At 39.9% G+C, this 23,605-nt stretch overlaps 1 protein-coding gene across 1 annotated transcript; it reads right to left on the bottom strand.

The window, feature by feature from the left end:
* Positions 1-23,605, bottom strand: LOC120955764 (mothers against decapentaplegic homolog 3). The gene is made up of 8 exons (XM_040376894.2): positions 22,187-23,605; positions 4,015-4,108; positions 3,649-3,935; positions 3,274-3,563; positions 2,781-2,958; positions 2,497-2,702; positions 2,272-2,416; positions 1-2,187 (listed from the first exon to the last, which is right to left on the bottom strand). Exons 1-8 carry the CDS (start codon positions 22,384-22,386, stop codon positions 2,064-2,066), a joined length of 1,524 nt encoding a protein of 507 aa, XP_040232828.2. The 5' UTR covers positions 22,387-23,605; the 3' UTR covers positions 1-2,063.

Consider the following 23,605-nt stretch of genomic DNA (forward strand, 5'->3'; position numbering starts at 1 on the left):
TTTGATTCTCAGTTTGGTTCAGATTTTATTGATTCCACAAGCTCAACCTAACAAATCGCTACTAATAATGGATTGGTTGGTTTCATTTACAAGTTGGATCTGCTCTCCTGTTTGTGTTTTAACGTTCTACAGACAGATTCCATCCTGATACAGATGAAACCGAAACGAAAAAAAGGCAAAATTATCTCTTCGGAAGGTGTTTGAAGACAAATCGTTTACGAATAACATCATCATCACATACTCTGTTCATACATTGGGCTTGACGTTATGCATTCAGGTCCAGTCTCTAGCCTTTTAAAATTAATCACCAAGTGCGCCGCTACACTCTGTTGTCTGACATCATGTCGATGTAATCAGAATTGCCACTCATTGCAATTGAACTCATCAAAGGCAAATATGCCCAAGGATGAGCGCGACTGTTGCTAAAGAATTGTATGATTTTTCTTCTGAACAAACTTCACCAACTCTTCCAACCTTTAAACGATAAGGTAAGCGTTAAAAATTGTCTGAATTATGAGTCCAACTAAAGAATAAAACAAAACTAACGAACGAAATCGTGCCCAATTCGTGTATAGGACAATCACTGTAACTAGCTCGGTTTGCGCTACAAAACGTCCCATCTTTCAAACATTTTATCGACCAACCTTACCAACAACTACGTTATCGTCTTTCTGTACAGTTTATGTATTTTAAAACGAATTATGCACTCGTTTGTGCCAATTTCCAACACAGTTGTAGTCTTTCTTACATTTTTTTTTTCTCTTCCAGAGATCCTTACTGTAGATATTACTTTTTTGAGTTTTGTTTAAACTTGTTGTTTCCGAAATTGTATGTCTCTTCTTTTTGTGCATTAAAGTGTCAAAAATAAATCTGTCTTCTGTTGTACATTGCTTGTTGCTACATACTCCTGCATGCCCGGCACAGTTACATTCATGACTCACCTCGCCATGGGAAGCGTCTAGCATCCACCATTGCTGCTCCAAAAACAGATCTCATTTCCGGTTCCCTTTCAACGATACATACAAACTAACACACGTATACAAAGTGTCTATGATCTTGCAATCCGCTTCAAGTCACCCTTCGTCTATGACGCAAGCTCTCTCGAGCACACATCGAATAGTATCCTTTCCATCCCTTTTTTACATCGTTCGTTCAGTTCGTAATGTTGCGTCCGTACCATTCCAGCTGATGATTGATTGATTTTTCCTCATCGTTTCACCTCACTCTGACACTACCACATACTTGGTACATTCTCTTAATCCAAACGTTCCTAAAAATCACTGCCACTCAATATCAAACCACACTGTCACACGCAGTATTAGTATGCAGAGCTAAAAGAATACGGGTAATTAAACAAACCAAACTAAGCAAAAACTTAACTAAACAATCTAGAACATCCCTAGCATAGCGTAATATGTTGGTTAATGCAATACACCTTCCCATCACTGGCAAACTACGATAGTGTACCAGCCAAAACATTACGCTACACAATCTTTTTCACACGATAAGGAACAAATTGTTGACTTAAAACAATAAGATGGTTTTATATCGCTTACTCCGCTTCATTTTACTTTCGGTTGGAGCATTCGCATACGCGCTTTGATCATTAGTATCCTGAAACTTAAGCAAACACTCTTTATGAACATAGAACAATAAAAAAACAAAAAGATAAACTTCATCAACTGAGTTAAACTGTTTTGAATGGTCAATGCACCATACGAAAAGCACTTGTCGATTTTAAAATAAAAGAAAAGGCTTCCAAGAATATCCTCCCTCCACAAAAATACAGCACTGAACCTGAACGTAATCAAAAGCAATATGTACACAATGTCTGTAGGCGGGTACTGGTTGCAATGGTAGAGGGTTGAATGAAATTTCCGTTAGGAAAACTTAATCTATAACATCCTGCTTCTGACAGAGAACATTAGGACCAGGAGCGAAAAACATTATCCGGCGGAGGTAGACAAACGGGGTAGTAGTCCTTACACTCCGCGCACACTACGTTCGAGTGCTCTGGAGCGAGATCCACGGCGCTTTAGTTATAGGACACAGGGTAGCAGTGTTTAGGACATAGAACTACATGGCAAACGTGGTGAGCCCATCTGGGTGAGTACTCGGTCCAGCCACTGCAGGGGACCGTTTAAATGCAGCTCTATCCAGCAGGGCGTAGAGGTAACGGTTTGTCGGCTGCAAGAAATGTGTACATAAACGTTAGTACATTATTTCGAACGTTTTGTCAATTTCCAACCTAGACATTTCATTCATGCTTACCGATATTCTGCTCCCCAACCCTTCACGAAGGACATCCGGATTGTGCACATCCGGGTCAGCTGATAAACGGCTTCAAAGCCCATCGATACGGACTGGGACAGTAGGGTAGCAAATTCCTGATTGTTAAAGATTTTTAAATTGCATCCTGCGGATGAAACATGAACAAGAAAATGTTAACAAAATTAACAACGAAATCAAATTTTCCCCTCTTTCATCGACACATACCCGGTGGTATTTTACACACCGTTGCAGGATGCCACCCGTACCGCTGATTACAGTTCGGGCTCTGCACGAAGATGCTCGAGTCGCTCAAACATTCGGCAAATACCTCACCGCCAATATAGTACAGCCTGACACCCTTGCCGATGTGACGTCGAGTCTGTTCCACCACCTCATTCCGGTTCACATTCGACAGCAGGCCAAGACAGAATCTTTAAACAAAATATCAAAGAAAATAAGGGATACAATAAATAGACATTCAATCATATTTGACACTATGAAATGCTTACCTTTCCGAATTGGAAGGATCCGTAAAGCCGTCGACTGTGATCGAAGGTTGGGAGGCATGAAACGTTTCACCGACGCGCAGGTTCAGTTCGTAATAGCTGATCGAGCACCAGAATGTCGGCTCATGGTACATCACCGGCTGTGTATCCATCTCCGATGGCGACATGCGCGACAAATCGGCTAGATGCGTGAAGCAATCATGATGATAGTGAGAGACAAAAAATAAAACCATAAATTACAAAATTGAATTCGAAACATAAAATAAAACAACGCGTAAATAGTAAAAAAAAGTGACAACAAAATTTGCTTGCCATCTTATGCCACTTTATGTTCTATGTTCGGCTACGCTTCCACTTCTCCTCTTAGCAGGGTCACCTTATAGTGGAACATTGAAACTTTCTATCAAGCGTAAACGATCTTTGAAGATTATGTTTATCCCGCACTGCATTGGAAAAAGAGATTCAATAAAGAACGCGGATACCAACAATGACTCACTCATATTGTCATTCTGGTCGAGTGGATCACCATCCTCTGACATGTAGCCGGGTGGTGGCGTCTCGGTATTCGGTATGTTCGGCACACCGACGCTGACCGAGTCCATAATCGTCGTGTTGGTCGGTATCTGTTGGCCCAGTGTTGCCTCCATGTAGCACGGGGAAGAAAGTTGCTGCTGCTGCTGCTGCTGCTGTTGAAGTTGCTGATGCAGTTGATTGGGCTGTAGTTGCTGCTGTTGTAGCTGGCGTGACGTTACTTGCGATGGTTGAGGGCTGGTTACATAGTTATCACTGGAAGGGTAACAGAGAAAAAGATTGTAGAGAAAAATGTAACCACATATTGCTACACTGTGCTACACGCCCTGCTCATACATACTTTAATGCATTGTACTGTGTGTTGACTGGTACGGTATTACTAAGATCGTCCAAGGTGTAGGTAACGGAGTTTTCTCCCTGAGAGTTTGATAGGTTCTTCGGAACCAAGATGGTCAGCGGTTGCTGCAGCTGCTGTGATGACTGTTGCTGCTGCGGTGACTGTTGTTGCTGCGAGTGCTGTGAATGGCTTTCGTTGCGTGCGTAGTGATATGGATTAATGCACACCTCGTCCTTTTTAAGATGATATGCGTATTCGCATACGTCGAGCGGTTTCAATTCGGTATGGCTCTATGGGAAGAATCAGTTGAAGCAAACCAGTAAGAAAACAGTTGAACAGGCTTTCGAGTTTTGTTCAGCTTTGTCTTACATTCAAATCAGGCCAGCGCCACAATCGACAGCATATGACGTGAGGAAGACCTTTCTTTAGCGCAACTCCATTTTCTCCGATCGCCGAAGCATTTCTGTAAAAATATATAAGGAAACACAACGTTAGAATTATTGTCGATGCAATACTACTGACTCCAAGCGATTAAAGAATTTAAAATATCACGACTCATTTAGTTAAAGGTTTAGCATTATGTCCTAGCCCAAAATTTTGAATAAAATAAATATCTACCAATTTTTATTTTACAAATAACTACGCCTTTACCCTATTCAGCACATTATTCTTTCTAATTTAATGCAATCAAAACACTAAACTATTTAACAAGCCTGGGGATTTTTTTATTCCATCTCACTCATACGTAAAAAAACACTGCCGGAATTACAGCAGATAAGCCAATTGAAGGCCACAAAACGGTTGTAAACGGTACGATTAAGTCATCAATCACAGTGCAATACACAATCCAACGCAAAAAACGATGATGTTGGTCGTGTGCATCGCCGGAGAGGGTAACTGACCGCAATAGAATGATAAAACCAAATGTATTAAGGGAACTGCTCACGATAAATTAAAGAGGCCTGTACATTATGTTTTTTTATCAAAGCCTTTATTTTTGCTAATTTTATATTTCATTCAAATGTTCTGTAAGTCAAAGCAACCAATTCCATGAAGGTGTGAACGAAATAACTATTAGAATTGATCATGTATTTTGAAACTCTTTTCAGTGAGTTTAACAATGTAACAGAACATACACTTCAGCATGTTTTAGGGAGGGTAAGTAGACTAATAGTACATGCGACGGCACATGTAATGGTATATGTTCCGCGCCAGATTTACAAATCCGCGCCAATACGAAAACAACTTATAGATTTATTGAATATTGATAGTGTTAATAATGAAAAAGCATACTCAGTTATATGTAAAAATGAAAGCAGAGATAGAATGAAACCGTATGAAGACCGAAAAACGACTGAAGGACATATGACATCCACCTCAAGAGAGAGAGAGAGAGAGAGAGAGAGAGAGAGAGAGAGAGAGAGAGAGAGAGAGAGAGAGAGAGAGAGAGAGATGATATCAGATTTGTTCGATGCGGTGTTTCTTTATCGCGATCTGATCAACGACTGTCTTCCGCACTCCGAGTTACCCCCTTTACATTCGTTCACTTCTTCTTGGGGCAATAATATTCTGTCCCAATTCTTACAGATAGAGAACAAAAACTATGGTTTTAAACTATGGTATGCACGGCTAGAAAACTCGAAACCAACTAAAAATAGGAGAAAAAACACTATATGATATTTGATATTTGAATAACTGCTTTGTCTTCAGTGCAAAATATTGTTATGTTTTAATTTAGAATTGCTAAAGAGATCTATCCTGCTAATTTTTCGAATCCGCAAATCGAATCCGCACCAAAAAAAATCCTTGGTGATCTTACGGAATAGTAGCTTCTGGCCATTCAAATATTTTCCCCAGAGAAAAATCAGCTGTTACCGAGCCAAGGAAAGCGGAATCTATATGGAAGAACATGAGCTTCATCAGATTTTGAATGTTCTGTATTGATTTACTTTAAAATTATATTTAATCATCGGATTGCATTCAGACAAAACCAGCTTTCCAACTTCGCTCATTGAAACTTTGACTGTATCACTATGAATATCAGAAACAAAGCTGGAGATGAATTAAACCCATTGTCCTGATTATGATTATGTTAGAACGAGAAGTTTCTCGATTTCGATTCTGGGGCGTTTGACACAGAAGTAAAAATAATGTCGTTCGTTCTATTTTTCATTTCCGCAAATTCCGCGACAACGAAGAGTTAAAACACGCAAAACACTGTACATGTAATGTCCCTACCCGATGATTACAGGAAAGAAAGAAAAGGTTGATATATGTCATGAGGAAATCAGATCCATTAACAAGCACTGCTTATGATCTTATAACACAAACATTACTGTTCAACCGTTGTTTGAGTCCCTTTGGGACCCCATTTTAAAAAAGAATATCAGAAACTAGACAGTTTATTTGTTATTCAGAAGGGTACGGCCGTATGGCATATGAGACATTTTTAATAAAAAATATCACATAATTAAATATTACGCAAAAGCTTCCAATGGTCTAAGCTGTTTATTAAAAAGACCCGGGGTGACTTGGCCAAATTTACTCTCCCAAATGAACTAACGTGGATTTAGCTACAAATTTTCATCGTATATCAGTATAAGTTTGTAGTAGTAGTAAATTAATTTTCAAAAGAAAGCTTGTATCCCACACACCACCCGTCATCATTTCGAAACACGTTCAATCTCTCTGGCCTAAAAAATCCACTTTCCTTAGATGTGGGCGCACCGATCGCTATAATGACTCATTTACTACTGCACGGCCAAACCACATGCATTATGCCAGACTTAGTGCATCTTGGGCTGCGAAAAAACGAAACAAGAAAAAAGGAAGCCTTCGCTGATGTAATTGCCTGCCAGCAATGGAAGCTGTGGCTGGACAAGGCGCACAACGCACACACGCGACACAAACGGGTTCCATTTATCTTTCTCTTGATTCTCTACCACGACGGTAAAGAAACCCACACCATTCAAGCGCATTGGGGGCCACCGGTTCGTTAATGAATTGTACCAATCTGGTGCTCCGTGTGTACGTTAAAAACCTGCCTTTACTCGCCAGACATACGGGGGTAGTGATCTCGCTCTACAGCACCTTGCACCGTAGTAGAGAGCACCGCACCCGGTGGAGCCGTCCCGTTTCTTGTTCACACGAAGCAACGGCACACGGAAGGAGAAAAAACCTACGCACCCTCCTCCAAGTAAGAGCACCCAAGGGTGTATTGACGAAGGTGTCGCGCTTCATCGATTTATGGAATTGCTAACTCTATGGCTAACCGGTAAGGAGGTGCGGGACAAAACCGAGAAATGTTTTTTTCTTCTTTGTATTGCACCACCGCCGGGCAATTGATATGAGCCATGAAACTCTTTCGATTCAAACTGATCGTTGCTGCAAACAATTATCGATTGTAGCTGTGGAATTTGACAATGTGTGTTTTTATTATTGTTTGCATATTTATCGATAATCACGGTTCGCTCGTAATGTGTGTTAGCGGCGTTGTAGCAATCCCGTTCCATAATAAAAATAGAAAGCCTTAAAATGATTGCAAATATTTAGCAGTCAGGTCATCGCATTAATAAATCACTGAACTATTTGAAAATAAGTAAAAAAACAACGCATTTCGCCAGATAAATACTATTTCAGGCGGAGCCATGCGGCCGTTTGTTAAGTTTATATTAAGATAAAAGATTTTTTCGATGTTCCCCTCCACCCATGTCATTCAAATTTCAGGAAAAATATTGTATTTGTGTTGCCAAATAAAAATAAAAAAGAAAAAAATATTTTACCAGTTATGATAAAGTCAGTGAAATTGTCCGAGTTTGCTAATGTTGAATGTTTATTGTTTATTTAATGTTTATTTAATATTTATTCAATTCGATACATGCCATCAAGTCTAAATAACAAATATCTAAATCTTATAATTGAAGAAAATATATCTCATGATCTAAACTAAACTATTTCTAAAAAACAAATAAAAAGGAGAAAAAAACTGCTAAAGCGCGATAAGAGACAATTAACTTAACACTAGAACCGCCAGACTTTTCAACCTTACTAGAACCGCCATATGGGACGACAATTTTGTCCCATTCGTTATGTATACATATTTAGAAATGTTTATAAAAATATAGATCTATGAAACATCTTTAGGTTTCTTGAATCAGGACAAAATATTACAAATAAAAGTCAGAACATTTCAATGGGTTGCCACGACGACAAGCGAAATAACACACCTTTTTCGAGTGTGATAGGACAAAAAAGTACCAGCGGTGGTTCTAGCGTTAAAGAATGCCCATGGCTTAGGCATTGGTGGCTTGGGCTGTACTGGACCAACTCCAAGTAAGAAAGTGTTTTACAATGACAATAAGGTAGATATTTAATTGGATTATTTTTTAAAATTGTTAGTGTTATATTTCAGAAAAACCGTGAAACTAGCATGGATATTAATAATTACTCATTCAGTATTTTACTAAGCCATTTAAAATCTTCAATATGATGTAAAAAAAAGTTTAAACAACTTGCAGTTTTAATGTTACAAGTCTACGCTCAAAACAAATAGTACTTATTATTGTTATAAATGTTTGAATTACAATGGTAAAAATATAAGTTATTATTATAGATATAGTTTATTTTAATCTATTAAATTTCTATCACAGAATTCTATTTCGTTTCACATTTCTAAAAGATGGTTGATCACAAGAACAGAATCGATTTAACATACATTGCAAATCAATTTCAAGTCACATTTTTGATCCAACTCTTCGTCACAAGCGACAATTTCATCTTCATTATCATGCAATACATTCCTTGCACGCTCCACCCGTAACGACTCGAAGCGCCACCACACCGATACACACCCACACACTCGTTCTTCTCGTTAAGCTTAAAAACAAAAACTTCCACCTTCTTGAAACACCTTCATTACCATAATGCCATTTCATGCGATCGGCAACGCGTATTTGCTTTCCTGCCTACACTTGAGCCACTGGTAAGATCATGCAAGATCGCATCATCACAGTACCAGGCCTCTTAACACCATCAACACAACAACGACAGTTGTTGGTAAATACAGTACAATACGGTGGTTCGGGTTTTGCACGTCCACGACAAATAGCGAAAGCGAGTGAGAGGATGAGGATCGGAACCCGGCGGCACAATTTGACGTTTCCTGTCTTCACACCAACTTCCACACACACGTCTCGCACGACACACGTTTGTGTTTCCGGTATAAATCAGACGCTCTTCCTGCGTCGATGAACAGGAGGATGACGAATGCACTGCTTCCACGTTTGACGCCCCCGATTAAGACTTACAGACGCATTCCAATACACACCAACACACTGGCGCAGGCAATGAAATCGAAAACACAACAACGCACCCGCACCCTTCTCCCCTTGTTCGTTCTGTAATACTAGTTTAACCGCTTTTCTCCCGCAAGGGTGAATTCCTATGGTTACTGCAATCGAAAGACGAACAAGTGCCATAATGCCATGTGTGTTTGTGTTCACTATATTAAAGTACACACAGCCGACATGGGGTAAGTAAACGTGTATGGTTTACAGTGACACGGACAGGAGGCTAAGCACGCAACAACTGTAGCCAATTAGCGAAATAAACACACACGCAGGAGGTGAACACTTTAAAATAACATAAAAAAGTGGCACGCATTTACGGCGCTACACGATTGCGTTGCGTTTCTCACTTGCACTTGGAATCAATTTATCGACATGGTTTGTTTTTTTATCACTGCAATGATATCTTATCACATTGATTTGTGCTGACGCTCGTGCAAAGCGATATCAAAAACGTTTCCACGCTTGAAAACAAAATGCAAAAAAACACACACACCCACATGAAACAAAACAAATACTCTCCGAGGTTTCTTCTCGAAAACATTCATTTGATGACCTTAAGGGATGGTTTTCGCTTTTTTTCATACCACGGCTTCTCTCCCTAAGATGTCATTTCCAGACTCTCCTTTTCGGTTTTGCTCCAACGATGCTTTCTATGTTGCTCTTTATGCTTGTTTTTCACTTTCTGTCTGATCTCTTGTCAGTGTGTGTAGTCATCCCAACACACACAACGATAACTGTTACACAATTTCCACCACCATCAAACAGCTCCCTCACACAGCCACGAAACAATCTCATACACACACACACACACGTGTTCCGTCATCCTAAACATAAACACGCATACACACATACAATCGCAAACTTACTGTCTCACTCACACACCGGGACGCTCTATGTCTGGATGAAGGGGTAAGCAGGACGGCCTCATCGCTTCATCGCTACGACAACGGGCGAGTAGAATTTGCACAAAACAGAAGAAAAACGACGATAGCATAGCAACCCCTTTCAGTGTGGGATAGACGACAACCAGCCCGAGAACCCGCAAACAGTTAAATTTCTGCCAAATAAATAAATCGAAAGCGCCTCGCTTGTTTCATACCATTAAATTTTTCACATTTTCCACAACACTACAGTGTTGGGTAAGCGGTCCTCTGGAACAGACGCGCACTGTGAAATAATGCACGCAAGAACCACACATACACACGATAAAAGGGTTGATTGGCAGCACGCTCTACACGGCAGTTGATTCGCTCTACACGTTCACACATCCAATGTAAAACTGCCGCCCGATGGTGCGCCGGGTTTTTGAGTTACTGCTGCTAGCCACCAGCAACAGAGAGAGGACGAACCCCATCATCATCATCATCATCATCATCATTTGTCCATCATTCTTCGCCTAAACATGCACACAAAGATAGTCACAGCCGTACAGGCCTGTGGGCGCGCATCTCACATCATCATCATCGCTAAAGTTTGCTCCCGTTGCCAATGCAAACACGGGGGATGATGATGACCATGATGATGGCGATGATGGAAAAGGGGGATGGTTCTCGAGAGAGCAAATATACAAACGTGCGCACACCCTGTCTGGGATACATATAGAGAGAGAACAGCTACATCCAGAAAACGGAGGAAAAACGAGAGAATGATAGAATAGAGGGAGAGAGAGAGAGAACGAGAAAGCAAACTCCAAAAACTCCCGATAGAAAAAGAGAGATACCATGCGAGAATACTCCAGACGAGTGTGTGTGTGAGAGAGACAGGGAAGGAGAGTGAGTTTGGTTAATCAAACATATATTTGGTAGCACAGACACAGCAGCAGCATGCTATGCCGGCAGCGAGGGGTGGATGGGGTGTCTAGACGTGCAGCGGATAATGACTTTGGGCGATGGGGTGAATGGAGGGGAGGAGAGCGATATACCGGCGTCAAAAATTGCGTGAGTGGGTAGACAAGCATCGGCGCTAATAAAACGAGACAGACAGCAGAGCCAGCGGCAGAATCATGGAAATGCAAAAATGGTATGCGTTCGCTTTTAGAATGCTAAAAGCATTAGATTCAACGTCTATATAACAACGAATTAAGAAGAACAATTCTTTTACTTATACTACCTTTTCTGTAACCCATCAAAAGGGTCCTTTTTTAAAGAAAGAAATTAAATTAATAGTTTTAGCACCTTTTCACACTCCAATTTGTTCTATATCCTTCCACCCCGAGCACAGCGATCGGCAAAGTACGGTTCGCGATTCACATGCGGCTCTCTACTGCACAAATGACGGCTCTATTCCCCTCTGATCCGTGTTTCATAAAACCATCAAAAAATGTTTAATCATAGTTTATAAATTTTACTCTTAACGACGGATTCTACTTGTATTTTTCTAGACTTTGGCACTTTACAACACAAGGTTTGCCGACCACTGCCCCAGAAGGAAGCAGCACTGGCGCTTCTCATTTTTAATGCATGCGCTATGTTAAACACACTTTTTGAAAGCCGACCTCCAGCAAACGGAGTGGAGGTAACGCTTGTTCTGCAAAAAAAAGTATTTTCTTGATGGAACGAACAGGTAGAGAGAGAGAGAGAGAGAGAAAGAGAGAGAGAGAGAGAGAGTTTAACCAGAAGACGCACACCGATAAACGAACGAAGCGAAAGTAGACAAAGCTCAAATAAATGGAGCACACATACTTGTTACACACTTCCAACTGCTTCCAACCCATCATCATCATCTGCATTTCATCCCCTAAAATATTTATGTGGATGTATAAATACATCCACGCCACCATATGCACACTACCGCCTCGCCCTCGCCCAACCCTCCAATAACCCTTCAATTTTGCACTTTAAAGTGATGCTCCCATTTTTTTACATTCTTCGATTGCCTTTCTTACTTCTTCCTTCACGCGTTCGTTCTGGTGTAGTGAAACACACGTGAAGACGTAGGTTTCATTGCTTTCCTCCTTCTGTCTCGCTTTTACCGGCCTACTGTCTTGCTTTTGCTGCTTTTCCTTGTGGGCCTCGGTTCAATTCAACCGCGGCCGAAATGAAAAAAAAAACGCAATTTGTAAAACTTGGTACACGCGGAACCAAGAGGAAGTGCAGGTAATGGAAGATGGATAGTGTGACGAAGAGGTATAAGATGACCTATCAGAAGTAATATTTTGCAATTCTACTGATTCCGTTAATCCAGGAAGCTGAAATGGCATCAGAAAAATTACGTTTAACGTGGAACCACAACTATTACAAATATTGATATGCAACCACAAAGCCCACATGGAAGCTTTTTTAGAAAGCTTTTTTGGGTGTTATTTGCCAAGCGGGTAATGATAGAGGTGACCTTAACTATTTGTTTCTTTTACTGTTACATGGCTTATTAGTTCCAATAAGCCAAATAATACATCCAAAATAAAAAAAAATCAATAATCTTAAAACCCAACTTCTTTTGATAAGAAATCAGCCATTCAATAATTAAGAACACAATTCATTTCAATTTGATTTCCCAAGTCTATCTGCCAAAAGTTATTTGACCCATACACTTACGACGAAGGTGACAGTTTTTGACCGTGTGTGATAACTGCTTGAATCAACACATGTAACAAACGGCACAAATGTGACATTAATTGCGTCACACGTTTCAAAGCACGAATAAATCACCAAATGATACCACGAAACCTAGAATACATTTAGGAGAAACGAACTTCTTAGAAAAGCTTCATATGATTATTAAGTGTTTTTATTTTTGTAATATATAAGTATTATGTACGTAGGTATTATGGATAAATATAGTTTATTAATCGTGAACCCATTTAACAAAAATGTTTTAAAATAAGAGAGCATTTTATACATTCCTCCAAATCTGTAGCACCTACTTAATACTTAATTTATTCTATACAGGGTTTACCTAGCCAATCCGGCATCGTCAAAGCGTTATCGGTCGCCGTAAATACTTTTTCGGGCGACGTAAACCCTCAATTGGGCACTGTCATCTCTATTCGAGCCTTGTGAAGTATGAATCGGGCATAGTACAGAATGAAAGCGTCCTACTCTTGAAGGTGTCAAATCGGTCGCTCCGGTGTCCGCATTGATCCATCAAGTTGTTTAAAAATTCGTATTTTGCATGTTGTTTAACTTATTATGTATTATTTTAAAATGTTTACCTAATTAAATCATCAAACATATTATATTATTAAAAAAATATAAAACTAAATTGCATTGTACGGGTTTGAATTAAAAATTTTAAAAAAGGAATTTGAATATTTTTTTTATGTGATTAAACTTAAAAATAGTGATTTTTCTTACATATCAGTTCAACTACTAGCAAAAAAGTATTGTTTTACAGCTAGAAAGCAACAAAATATAAAGTAGGCCCAATTCATTCTCTACTATGCCCGATTCATACTTCACAAGGCCCGAATAGAAATGACAGTGCTCAATTGAGGGTTTACGTCGCCCGAAAAAGTATTTACGGCGACAGATAACGCTTTGACAATGCCGGATTGGCTAGGTAAACCCTGTAATGGTATTAAAAAGGTGCATTCGTGCCGTTGGTAAAATTGATATTCATTTATTTAGCGATGAAAACGAGTGAACATACAAGATGGATGTAGAAAATTTAAAACCTATTACAAGCTTAAGTTTTACATCTTACTAACACGCATAAATAAATATAAAATAATATTGAGTTAGGGTGCGGGAATGAATTTATCATGATGAAAGATGTATTTATTTTTATTACATTGTCGAGTTAATTGCATGAACTGGCATCAATTAACAGGTTGAAAAAGGGAACAGTATCAACATTACATGAATATTTTAAAACATAACATAAACCAGAGACCATGAACCGTGTAGCAACGAGTCAAGAAATAGGAAAACATGCATCTTTCCAGTGCACCTGCACTCAAGAACTACAAACTGTGCCCCTCAAGAAAGTGTATAAATAATTCTACCATAAACCCATCCACAGAAAATACGGAAAACGATACCAACGTGTAAACCGGGGCACTGGAAATGAGCTTCACACAGTGGCGTACTTTTTTGGTCAACGGGTGGATCAAACCAACACCAACCATTAGAACCGAAGACGAAAACAAAAGCATTCAATGAGCAAGCATACCGCCGTAGGGCGACGGTGAGGGTCTCCATGTGTATATGTGTGTGAGTGGAATAAAGCATAATCAACAACGGGTTTGGGGAGGGGAGAGATGGAACGCGACCGCGACGCACGGTCCCCGTGCCGGGTGAGTTTGATGAAACCTTGAAAACGGCAAAAACACACACGTTTGCCAAAATTTTTGCGCTAAGTCTACAATGCATCACACAACACACGCACACACGCGGACATCGCTTCTCGATGCGCTGTGCTGTACAGTGTCGTTAGCGAGATTAGCACAAAGCGAAACCAATAATTATCATACGTTTGCTATACACGAGCGCAGCAGCTTCGTGGTTAGCGTTCCGGTCGTGATGGTCATTGATTTGAAGCATTAGTTTAGACAGTTTATTTTTTTAAATAATTAAAATGTTTTACAGATACAGATCTTAACGCAAAACGTGAGTTTTGTGGTTAAGCAACCCAGTAAGATCAAATTTCAATGCTCGAGTCGTCTTAATACTCTTTAATAAAAAGCGTAAATTGATTGAAAACAAAACAAAACATCGGCATGTTGTTGTACAATGTACATCATCATCATCATCAAGTGTGCATCATCTCTTTCTCTAGCACACATACACACTTGTAGTAATGATTACCGAGATGATGGTGGAGGTGCATTACGATGCTTCTCGATTTTGCATCCTGCGCGTGCTTAGCGCAATGGGAAAATCTTTCCGCGTGCCTAAACACAACATGTCGCAAACAGCAAAAACAGCATTTTAAAATGCATCCTTCGCTTGCACGATAGACAGAGAAAGTGGCCCCCAACAACAGCCGAACGGGCGACATAAAGCAGGAACATAAATAATAAAAGGAAGAGTGGATGAATAACGATGATGCCCACACACACACATGTACACATAATATGACACGGTTATGAGAGGTTGCGAGAGGTTGAAGAATTGCAGGAGAACGACAGAAATGCAAGCAGCCAGCCAGAACCGAAAGCCGATTTCTATGTTAATTTTGAGACGACGACGACGTCGTCATTATCAGCACGCCATCGTCATCGTCTGCTTCGTCTGGGCACGCGTACGCACACACACACAGACACACTTGGTCGCAGCCTACGGAAAGATGCATACACACACACACTGTGTTGGGGCGTATAGGGTGCACCTGACGAGACACGATGACATGTACATGACGCTTCCGGGGGACCGTTCTTCTTGTACGGTGGACACTCTTGGCACACAAGCGTAAAAGTTTAGTGCTTTACAGCGTTGGCCAACCGAGTATAGTAATACAAAGTGTATACAAACGTACTCAAACACACACACACATAAACATTGGGTCGATACCATGGCGTCGAGTAACAGGCGGGGTAGTTGAACTTTGTACACCATTAGTAGCCATATCAAAAAAGCCTCAGACAGTCGAGCTGCATGCTTTCAACTCGTTTGGATTGTGTTACTAGTACATATTTAAATATTTATAAACGTAACTTTTAAGCTGCAATAGTCACTATAGCACACCGATGTACTTACTATAAATAATTTAATATTTGATTTGTTAATTTTTATTACTCGCCACGATAGCTCTACACAGTTTGATTGTGTGTACTTTTGCTTTCAAACACAAACACCACAAAAGCCAGCAGGATATAGAAAGTGGAAATCACCGCCAAACGCTAAGACGACCGCTCTTCTGGTAGGAGTTGTACGTACGTGACACTTTCACTGTCTGGTACGGTGTGTAGCAACGGTATGGCACAGTGACTTGCTAAAGAAACTAAATAGTTTCCCAGTCGTAAGAAACGAACAAAAAACAACACACACACACAGTCATACATGGATTTCTCCGTTTTTCCCCATGCTACCCCTTTTCTAAAACTTCCTAAAACAAAAACGACGAGGTTTCATTTTGCACTCTTCCGTTTTGCTGTACTATCCTTTCACCTTAAAACGTACTGGTCTTGAGCCTCTTAAAAGCAACCGTATCATGACGCTCTGGTAGACTACAGTTTTACTACACACCCAGCGGCATATTACCGCGGCGGATTCATTTCACCGGCGTGTATGTGTGTGTGTGTGTGTGGGTTCATCTTGCCATTACCCCCGGAAGGGGAATTAGAAGTGACGATGCGCGCGCATGCCATTATTTGGCGTCGCCGTTTGTACCGGTCCGCCCCGGCTGCCTTTATGCACACTCGCTTTCCAGACGCGGCTGGTTCTGGATGAGTCTCTGCTGTGCTCTGATGCTACTTCCTCCTGCAACTCCAAAAACATTCATTCGCACAAAGACTGGCAGCCAGACGGACAGACAGACCTGCGACAGCCTGGCGGACGGACGGACGGACGCACAGAGACAGACAAACACTAAACACGAACCAGACACACACACGACCACACAAACTGCTGTTCATTTACCCATACAAACGCGGTGGCAGTGTTGTTGACCTTGTCCCTAGACCCTGTTGTGTGCATACGATCGTCTCGATAGAGTGAAATTCGTGAATTGTATGAAATGAAAAGGATACAAACAGTACGGGAATATGGAGAAATGAGAATGTTGTTGAAATTGTATACTGCAAATACATGTATTGCAAATGATTTCTAACGTAAAATTAATTGCCATATCTGACAACACACGGCGGATGACGTAGTTAATCGATTTTGGTACGATTTGGTACCAAAGCCGACGTCACAGTTAAAGGCGTCCGGAAAACACCAATCATACCACAAATTAAGTGTATTGATATTTCAAGAAAGGCTATATGCTACACAATGCGTAAAATCGGTATATAAAGCCAATAAATAAATGTATTTTTGAACCATTAGGAGTTACCACAATGATCTTATTTATTTGTCGGTACCATAATTAAGAGAAAAGGGTACCAAAACAATACATGTCCATGTAACTAAGAAACATCTGTAATGTAAAATTAAGGCAAGAACATACGGATGAAACTTTCACTTTAATATGTCCGTTTTCAATGGAGACGCCTAGTCGTTGTAAATATACTCAGAAACAATCCATCTCCTGGTATTTAATATGTAAATATAATTGTTATTGTTTGTAGTTATTGTTTTCAAAGCGTTATTACTATCGAACCTCACAGGGTTTTTCGATAGAACTCAAGGCCACGGGACACTTTGATGAATCGGTGGGAGTCAATCGCAAGACTGCGGAACGTTACGCGAAAACGTTGACGATACCGGGATCTGCGGAATTTTTATCGCAAGACTGCAGCACACCTATTCGGGCACATTAGCACCTCTCAGGAACTGAATTGATTTTTTTTAGTAAACTATACACATTTTAAAACAACAAAAAACTTGTGTCATAGAGTTTCCAGCATTAAAAAATCAAATCAACACAACGTTGTCTGAAAGACTATAGGGTAAATGTACCTATAGTGGTGGTAGTACCAATAGTGGTGGTATTGCACTAAAATGCGGTTCATACGGCAAATTACAAGTAATTATGTTATTTACGTTAGTGTGAAATGTTCTTTAGCCTTTTACAAAGGGTTTAAAAGTTAAATGGGGCCATTCCGTTACTTAGTGACCGAAAAATCCATTATTTTGTGAAATGTGTCAACATTTTTCCAAAATCCTTAGGATTTCATAACGAAACTCATTTTTCTGTTAACGTTCTAAATGACCACATAACCACGCAATTACTCGTTTTTCAACATAACTGTTATGAAATGTTATTGTTTAACTAAAATTATTTGCCTTTTGACCATATTTATGCATTTTTAAGTGCTTTTTACCATAGTGCCATTATAGGTACACAAAACAGGCATGTTCCTATAGTGGTTATAGTTATAAAATCTATAAAAACAGGTCGTTTTAGATTTTTTCGAGGATATTTTTGACATGTCGTACTGTTTTCACTAAAATAAGCAACAGAAATGAGTTTTATGTAGGTAATTTACCAAAAACAGGCCAAAATTCGCTTATATGGTTGAAAGAAAAATTGACTTCAAATCAAGCACACTCTTCCGGGTGCAGGTTGACGACAGGTGTGATGCAGTACTTTAGTCAATAGTTTCATCGATCAAATTTATACATTTTTTACGATCAAATTACGCAAGAAACCAATATTATGGCAATAATCCTTGCTATTCATACGAAAACAGCTTCGAAACTAAGTTTCATTGATATTATATACCGTTTTTTATACATCTTTGTTTACCACCACTACAGGAACACAATACGACGACTATAGGAACCATACCACCATTATAGGTACAACGAAGCAGTCACAAAAATATGTATTTTTTCGTAAATTTGATGTATTTCATGGTAAAAATGGTTGTGATAGCGAAGATAAAACATATTCCAATTGCTATGTGTTAAAATATTCAGAAATTGTCCTTCCTGACACTTTAAATCCATTAAAACACATCGGTACCACTACAAATTGCACCACTATTGGTACATTTACCCTATGGAGTAAGTTAAAATTATATCCTAAATAGTGTGTTTAACGTCTGCCCGCTAAGCAGCAGATGTATTGAGGAATTCCCGTACAGGTAGTCCATGGTAGATACATGGTACCTCTTATATGCACATTCGAAGATAAGCGGTTTTCTAAATTTGACAGTTCTTTCAGCAAATTGTACTGATTTGACACATCAATTTTCACATGCGAAATAATTTCTCTTTTGATCGTATGTTAAAACTCATTTCAAAAGGTTTAAAAATATTATATTTAGTCAGAATCATATCAAATAATTAATAAAGTGGCATAAATCACCTCTCACTTGCAAAATTATACGAACATTAGTGATATTTTGGTTGGAAATAACGAGATTCGACTTACGCGGAAATGCAATATACGCGTTATTTTGGGGCCATTTTTGGCCCCCATTAACAGTGTATCTTGGGGACGACGACCTGTATATATAAAAAAAATATGGACACTGATGATATGACCCAGTCGTGATAATACTCTCTTGCTGTAGGAAAAAATAATCGAGATAAGGTATTTCCATGATCGTACTTTAAAGGGTAATTAGTTAGGATTACTTACAAAAATATATTTACGACCTTGCGAGCTACCTGTCGTTATTTACCCGGGATTTTCGCCATGTCAGATGAAGACATAGGTGAGACGCATAAGAGCTTCTTTAACTATTAGATCGATCTTTAACTATTATCAATTCCTAAGTTTTCTCGACAAAATTGTTGGAGTAGAGCTTTTGCATCATGTTGGTCTAAAAACTTTGGATGGGGAGCAGCTGAGGGATGTTGGACCAGTTTGCGTACAAGGGTGTCACAAGGAAATTCCGCCGAAAATCGTCTAAAATTATCTTATTGAGTTTTGGCGCCATTACGAGCCGCTGCAAAGCCAGTGGACGCGATTTTGCTTCCTGATATGTTTGTTCATGTCTCCTAGGTACTATTTTGGACCCTTGCTTTCTCGAAATGCTCTAATTGTTGTCTAATATAGTGCCAAGATTTTGAAGATGCCGAATCGAATCTATCCGGCACCCACAAATTGCCACACGTTTTTCGTTCTTGTCGTGGCGAGGTGCCGTTCTTTGATCGCGTACGCTTCTAAATGCAGTTGCTGCAGTTTTTTGGCCATCGCAGTAAGTATTCGATTGGTAGAGATGTCAAATTCTGTCTGCTGACTCATGGGATACTTTTATGGTAAAGTGCACTTAACTTTTCATTAGTCGACTGTTTTATCATTTTTTTATGCGAACGATATAGTAATACTTTATGCGTCTGTATTTTTTACGTCAAGTTTATTCTATAAACCAGGTAGGGCCCGATATATACGCGGATGAAGAGAAACGCGGTTTTCTAAATTATTTTTGTTATTTATTTATCGATTTGAAACATCAATTGATTATTATTAAGGAAGATTACTTTTTACAGGAGTTTGAAAATCAATCAAAATGAGACAAAAGCGAATTTTCAGTAAGGATAACATAAAAAAATTAAACTATTGACTTTAGCTACCAACTTCAACCATATTAACTTGAGTAATTTTAACTTAAAACTACGTAATACCAGTTACGCGAAAGTTCGCATTGATAGGAAATCTACGGGACAGTTTCAGATAAACACTAATTCATTCATTTATAATTGTAGCAAAACGAAACAACAATCATACATTGGGTACAATGATGTTAAACATAATTAACAATTTAATTGTGCCATATAAACATAGTTAACATCGCCAGTCAAAATTTAAAATACATGCGAATAGAGCTAGTAATGTTGAATTCAGCAAAGGAAATAAAATAAATTTTGAATATTATGTTATTTCATACATTTGAAATATTATTACTATTTTTATTATCATGTTTTTTACTATTTAATAAACTTTCAAATGTTTCTAAAAACTGCTGCTATTTAATGAGCTTAAGTTCATGATTATATAAGTTTTACAAATTACTGTTCAGTAGGGACGGCCCGGCCTTATTGGTTTAGAGGTTTTAGAAATTATTGCCAAGAAAAAATATCAATTGAAGAAATGTTTGTTTTAATACCCTTCGATTTAAATGCTCTCTAGCAATATGAATGTTCTAAAGATTGTCACGAAGAGACAACCAGTTATTCCCCCTTTTTGATGGTGCGATTGTAAATCATTAACTGTTGCGATAGTGCAACTTGGTCATTGGTCATGTTAATCCCTTACATTTTAACTATTCGACACAGATGTTCCCAATTCAATAGATGAAAAAAAAACACACACACACGCACCCAAACTATTTCCCAACATTAACCAGGGAGCCCTTTATCAGCTTAAAACCACATAGCTCAAGCGTTTTGAAAATCCGTTTCCAGAAACAGCTGTTTACACACTATCACAACAGAAAGAGCATAAGAGAGAGGGATACAAGGAGAGAGAGAGAGTGCAGCGTTTCGAATCAAATCTAGCAAGACGGTGACGCAATACAACCGGCTTTGAATATCAACATGCAACGGAGGCAACATTCACCAGGAGAGAACACAGCGCTATACTGGAGTTTGGAATGATGAAATGACACAGCAAATGAGTTTGCCTAACATCATCATCATCATCAGCAACATCGTCAGCGATAGTTTTGGATAGTTCTTAAAACAAATCTATCACGTTCTGTTTGGCTGAACCAAACATAAACTCCGTAGTCACACAACAAATAAAGGGAAAAATAACCTCTTATCATGGTGTTGTGAGCTGAAGGGGTAAATCAAATGATAAAGAGTGGCGCGCGGACATTAGTTGATTGTCTTCTTCTACACTTCAATTTGGACACTTCAGAATGCTTCAGTGACGTCATTTGTTAACACCTCAAGCTATGTTAACTGTAGTTAAACGACCAGTAGAAACATTTGTGAGCAGGCCAACAATAAATATTTCAATAATCAAATAATGTTAAATCTTTCTATAAAAGGAAGCATTTATAAGAAAACAAACTGAATGGCTACATAAATTTCAGAATTGTCTCGTGCGCTTAATCACATAGTGGCACTCACTGCAGCATAGGTGTAGTTTTAATGTGCTTTCTCTCACCAGCTTTCTTACCATATAACCCACTCCGGGCATACGATAGTGGTACCAGATTCCTCGTTATACTTTCATACTTGCTTTAGCTTGAATCGCTCCAATATCAACATCATCATCATAATCAGCGCCATCAAACATTCCAAAAAACTGGCCCCAACAGCTCGGGGTCTTACGTTGATAGAAAAACGTGGCCCCTGCTCCCCGTTGCCTACACGTGCATGCCATTCATTGTGCGCCTTGCTTTCGGCACCCAAAAACAAGACTCAGTAGTGAACCGATAACTTGTCCTTGATCTTTAGATATGGGTACCGTTCGTGTGTTTCGGGTGTGTCTGTGTGTGTGAGAGTTTGATGGCCCCTTCACAGAACCACATACACGCAACCAGCAAATCGTGCAGGCCGCTCGCGCATTTCTAATCAACTCTGTACGCTACAAGCAACGAAACTCAAACCACTTCAACCTAAAACAAGTAGAACTTGATTAATTTCATTCACCAGACGTAACATGTTTCTTTGCTTCACCACAATAAAACGACCTTTTGCTGGAAGGAGAAAGTGACGAAGAAGAAAAAACAACCTCCCCTCTCTTACCTTGATATCGGTATGCATTTCGTGTGGCTGCTCTGTGCTGTAAGGGCCCGCTCTAGCTCTTCCAGGGCGCTGGACTTTTTCATCTTTTTGGCCAAACTTTTGATCACCTTTTCGCCCCATTTTCCTTCGGCGGAATCATCCGGCGAAACCTTCCGCCAGCCGAGCAACCGCTTCACGATCGGCGGTGTGAAGGGCAACATGGTTTTCCCCCGATGGCGTGGACGACTAGGGCACGGATTATGCTTTGTTGCTTTTAAACCACTGTATTGCTACCAACTAATACGAGATCAAAGTAGCCGCAGCTTCGACGCTTGCCCGCGGATCGTATGGTTTCGGATCGGATTTCTTGAACCGTTTTGCTTGATGACACACACACGGATTGGAGGAGGGGTTTGACCGCCCAATTACACAAACAACGAATAATTACACCACTGCGTTACACTAACACGATCTGTACCGAATTAGATCGATTTATGGTTGATTTTTTTTTTATACTTTTGCTACACTTCGACACTTGTAGCTGTGGTTATTGCCGTTTTCTTTGAGAATTTGATCCTTCTCAACGCACACACGTACACACGCACGAATACACACTATTTGCTGACGATGTGCAATGGCAAGAGCACCTCGAACGCAGTAGACCATTCCGTGCTGTGCTGCAGCTCGCTTGCCTTCAGCCGAATTTGACAGTTAGCATTTTCGGGAAGGGTGAAGCAATCATACCACCACCCAGTCTGGGTGTTTTCTTTCTCCGCAACCTCCGTTCCACCGGTTGTGGTCCACAAGTTTCGCAGGATGTGTGCTGAATGTTTTCGTTCCCCCTGGGCAAGACGTTTCTTCACGAACGAAATTCCAATTGGAATGAACGAATACGTCTTTGTACGATGCTTCTTCTTTTGCTTGTTCACACGTCTTGAAGGAACATATTTTCCACCCCGCAGCTGGGACCGGGTCAGTGCGACTAAGAGGGTAGTAGGGGGGGGGGGGGGGAGTGTTTGTTCTGAGCTTACGGTAGTAATTTGTTTCGTTTTTACGGCACCACCGCACACAACACACACAACACACACACACTTTATTGCTTGCTTTTTTCGCAGTACGATCGGTGTGTCTGCGTAAATAAAAGTACGACGTCAGGCTTACGGGAAGCAGCAGCACCACATCACCTGAACCTTGACGACGGTACCGAAACTGCTGCCCTCCAACACTCAGCTCGCAGGCAAGGTGTGCCTACAATTGTGCTTCTGCTTGTAACTTACTCACCGGGACAGTGTCGTCCTTGGCGCACTATTTCCCTGCACAATATTGGTTGCAAATTTGATAGGTGCAAAATCTGTCCAGCAGCGGCAGCAGCCTATTTTCTTTGCGAAAGCACAATCGCGAAAATATGGATAGCACAAAAACACTAGCGATGGGCGACTG

Source organism: Anopheles coluzzii, chromosome 3 (assembly GCF_943734685.1).
Source record: "Anopheles coluzzii chromosome 3, AcolN3, whole genome shotgun sequence".
In the NCBI taxonomy this organism is placed as follows: Eukaryota; Metazoa; Arthropoda; class Insecta; order Diptera; family Culicidae; genus Anopheles; species Anopheles coluzzii.

Coding starts and splice junctions, on each gene's coding strand:
- LOC120955764 (XM_040376894.2), bottom strand. CDS start 22,386: ATGTTGCCCTTCACACCGCCGATCGTGAAGCGGTTGCTCGGCTGGCGG. Junction 2,959..3,273: donor CGACCAGAATGACAATATGA/GTGAGTCATTGT, acceptor TCACGCATCTAG/CCGATTTGTCGCGCATGTCG. Junction 2,417..2,496: donor GGTGTGTAAAATACCACCGG/GTATGTGTCGAT, acceptor TTTCATCCGCAG/GATGCAATTTAAAAATCTTT.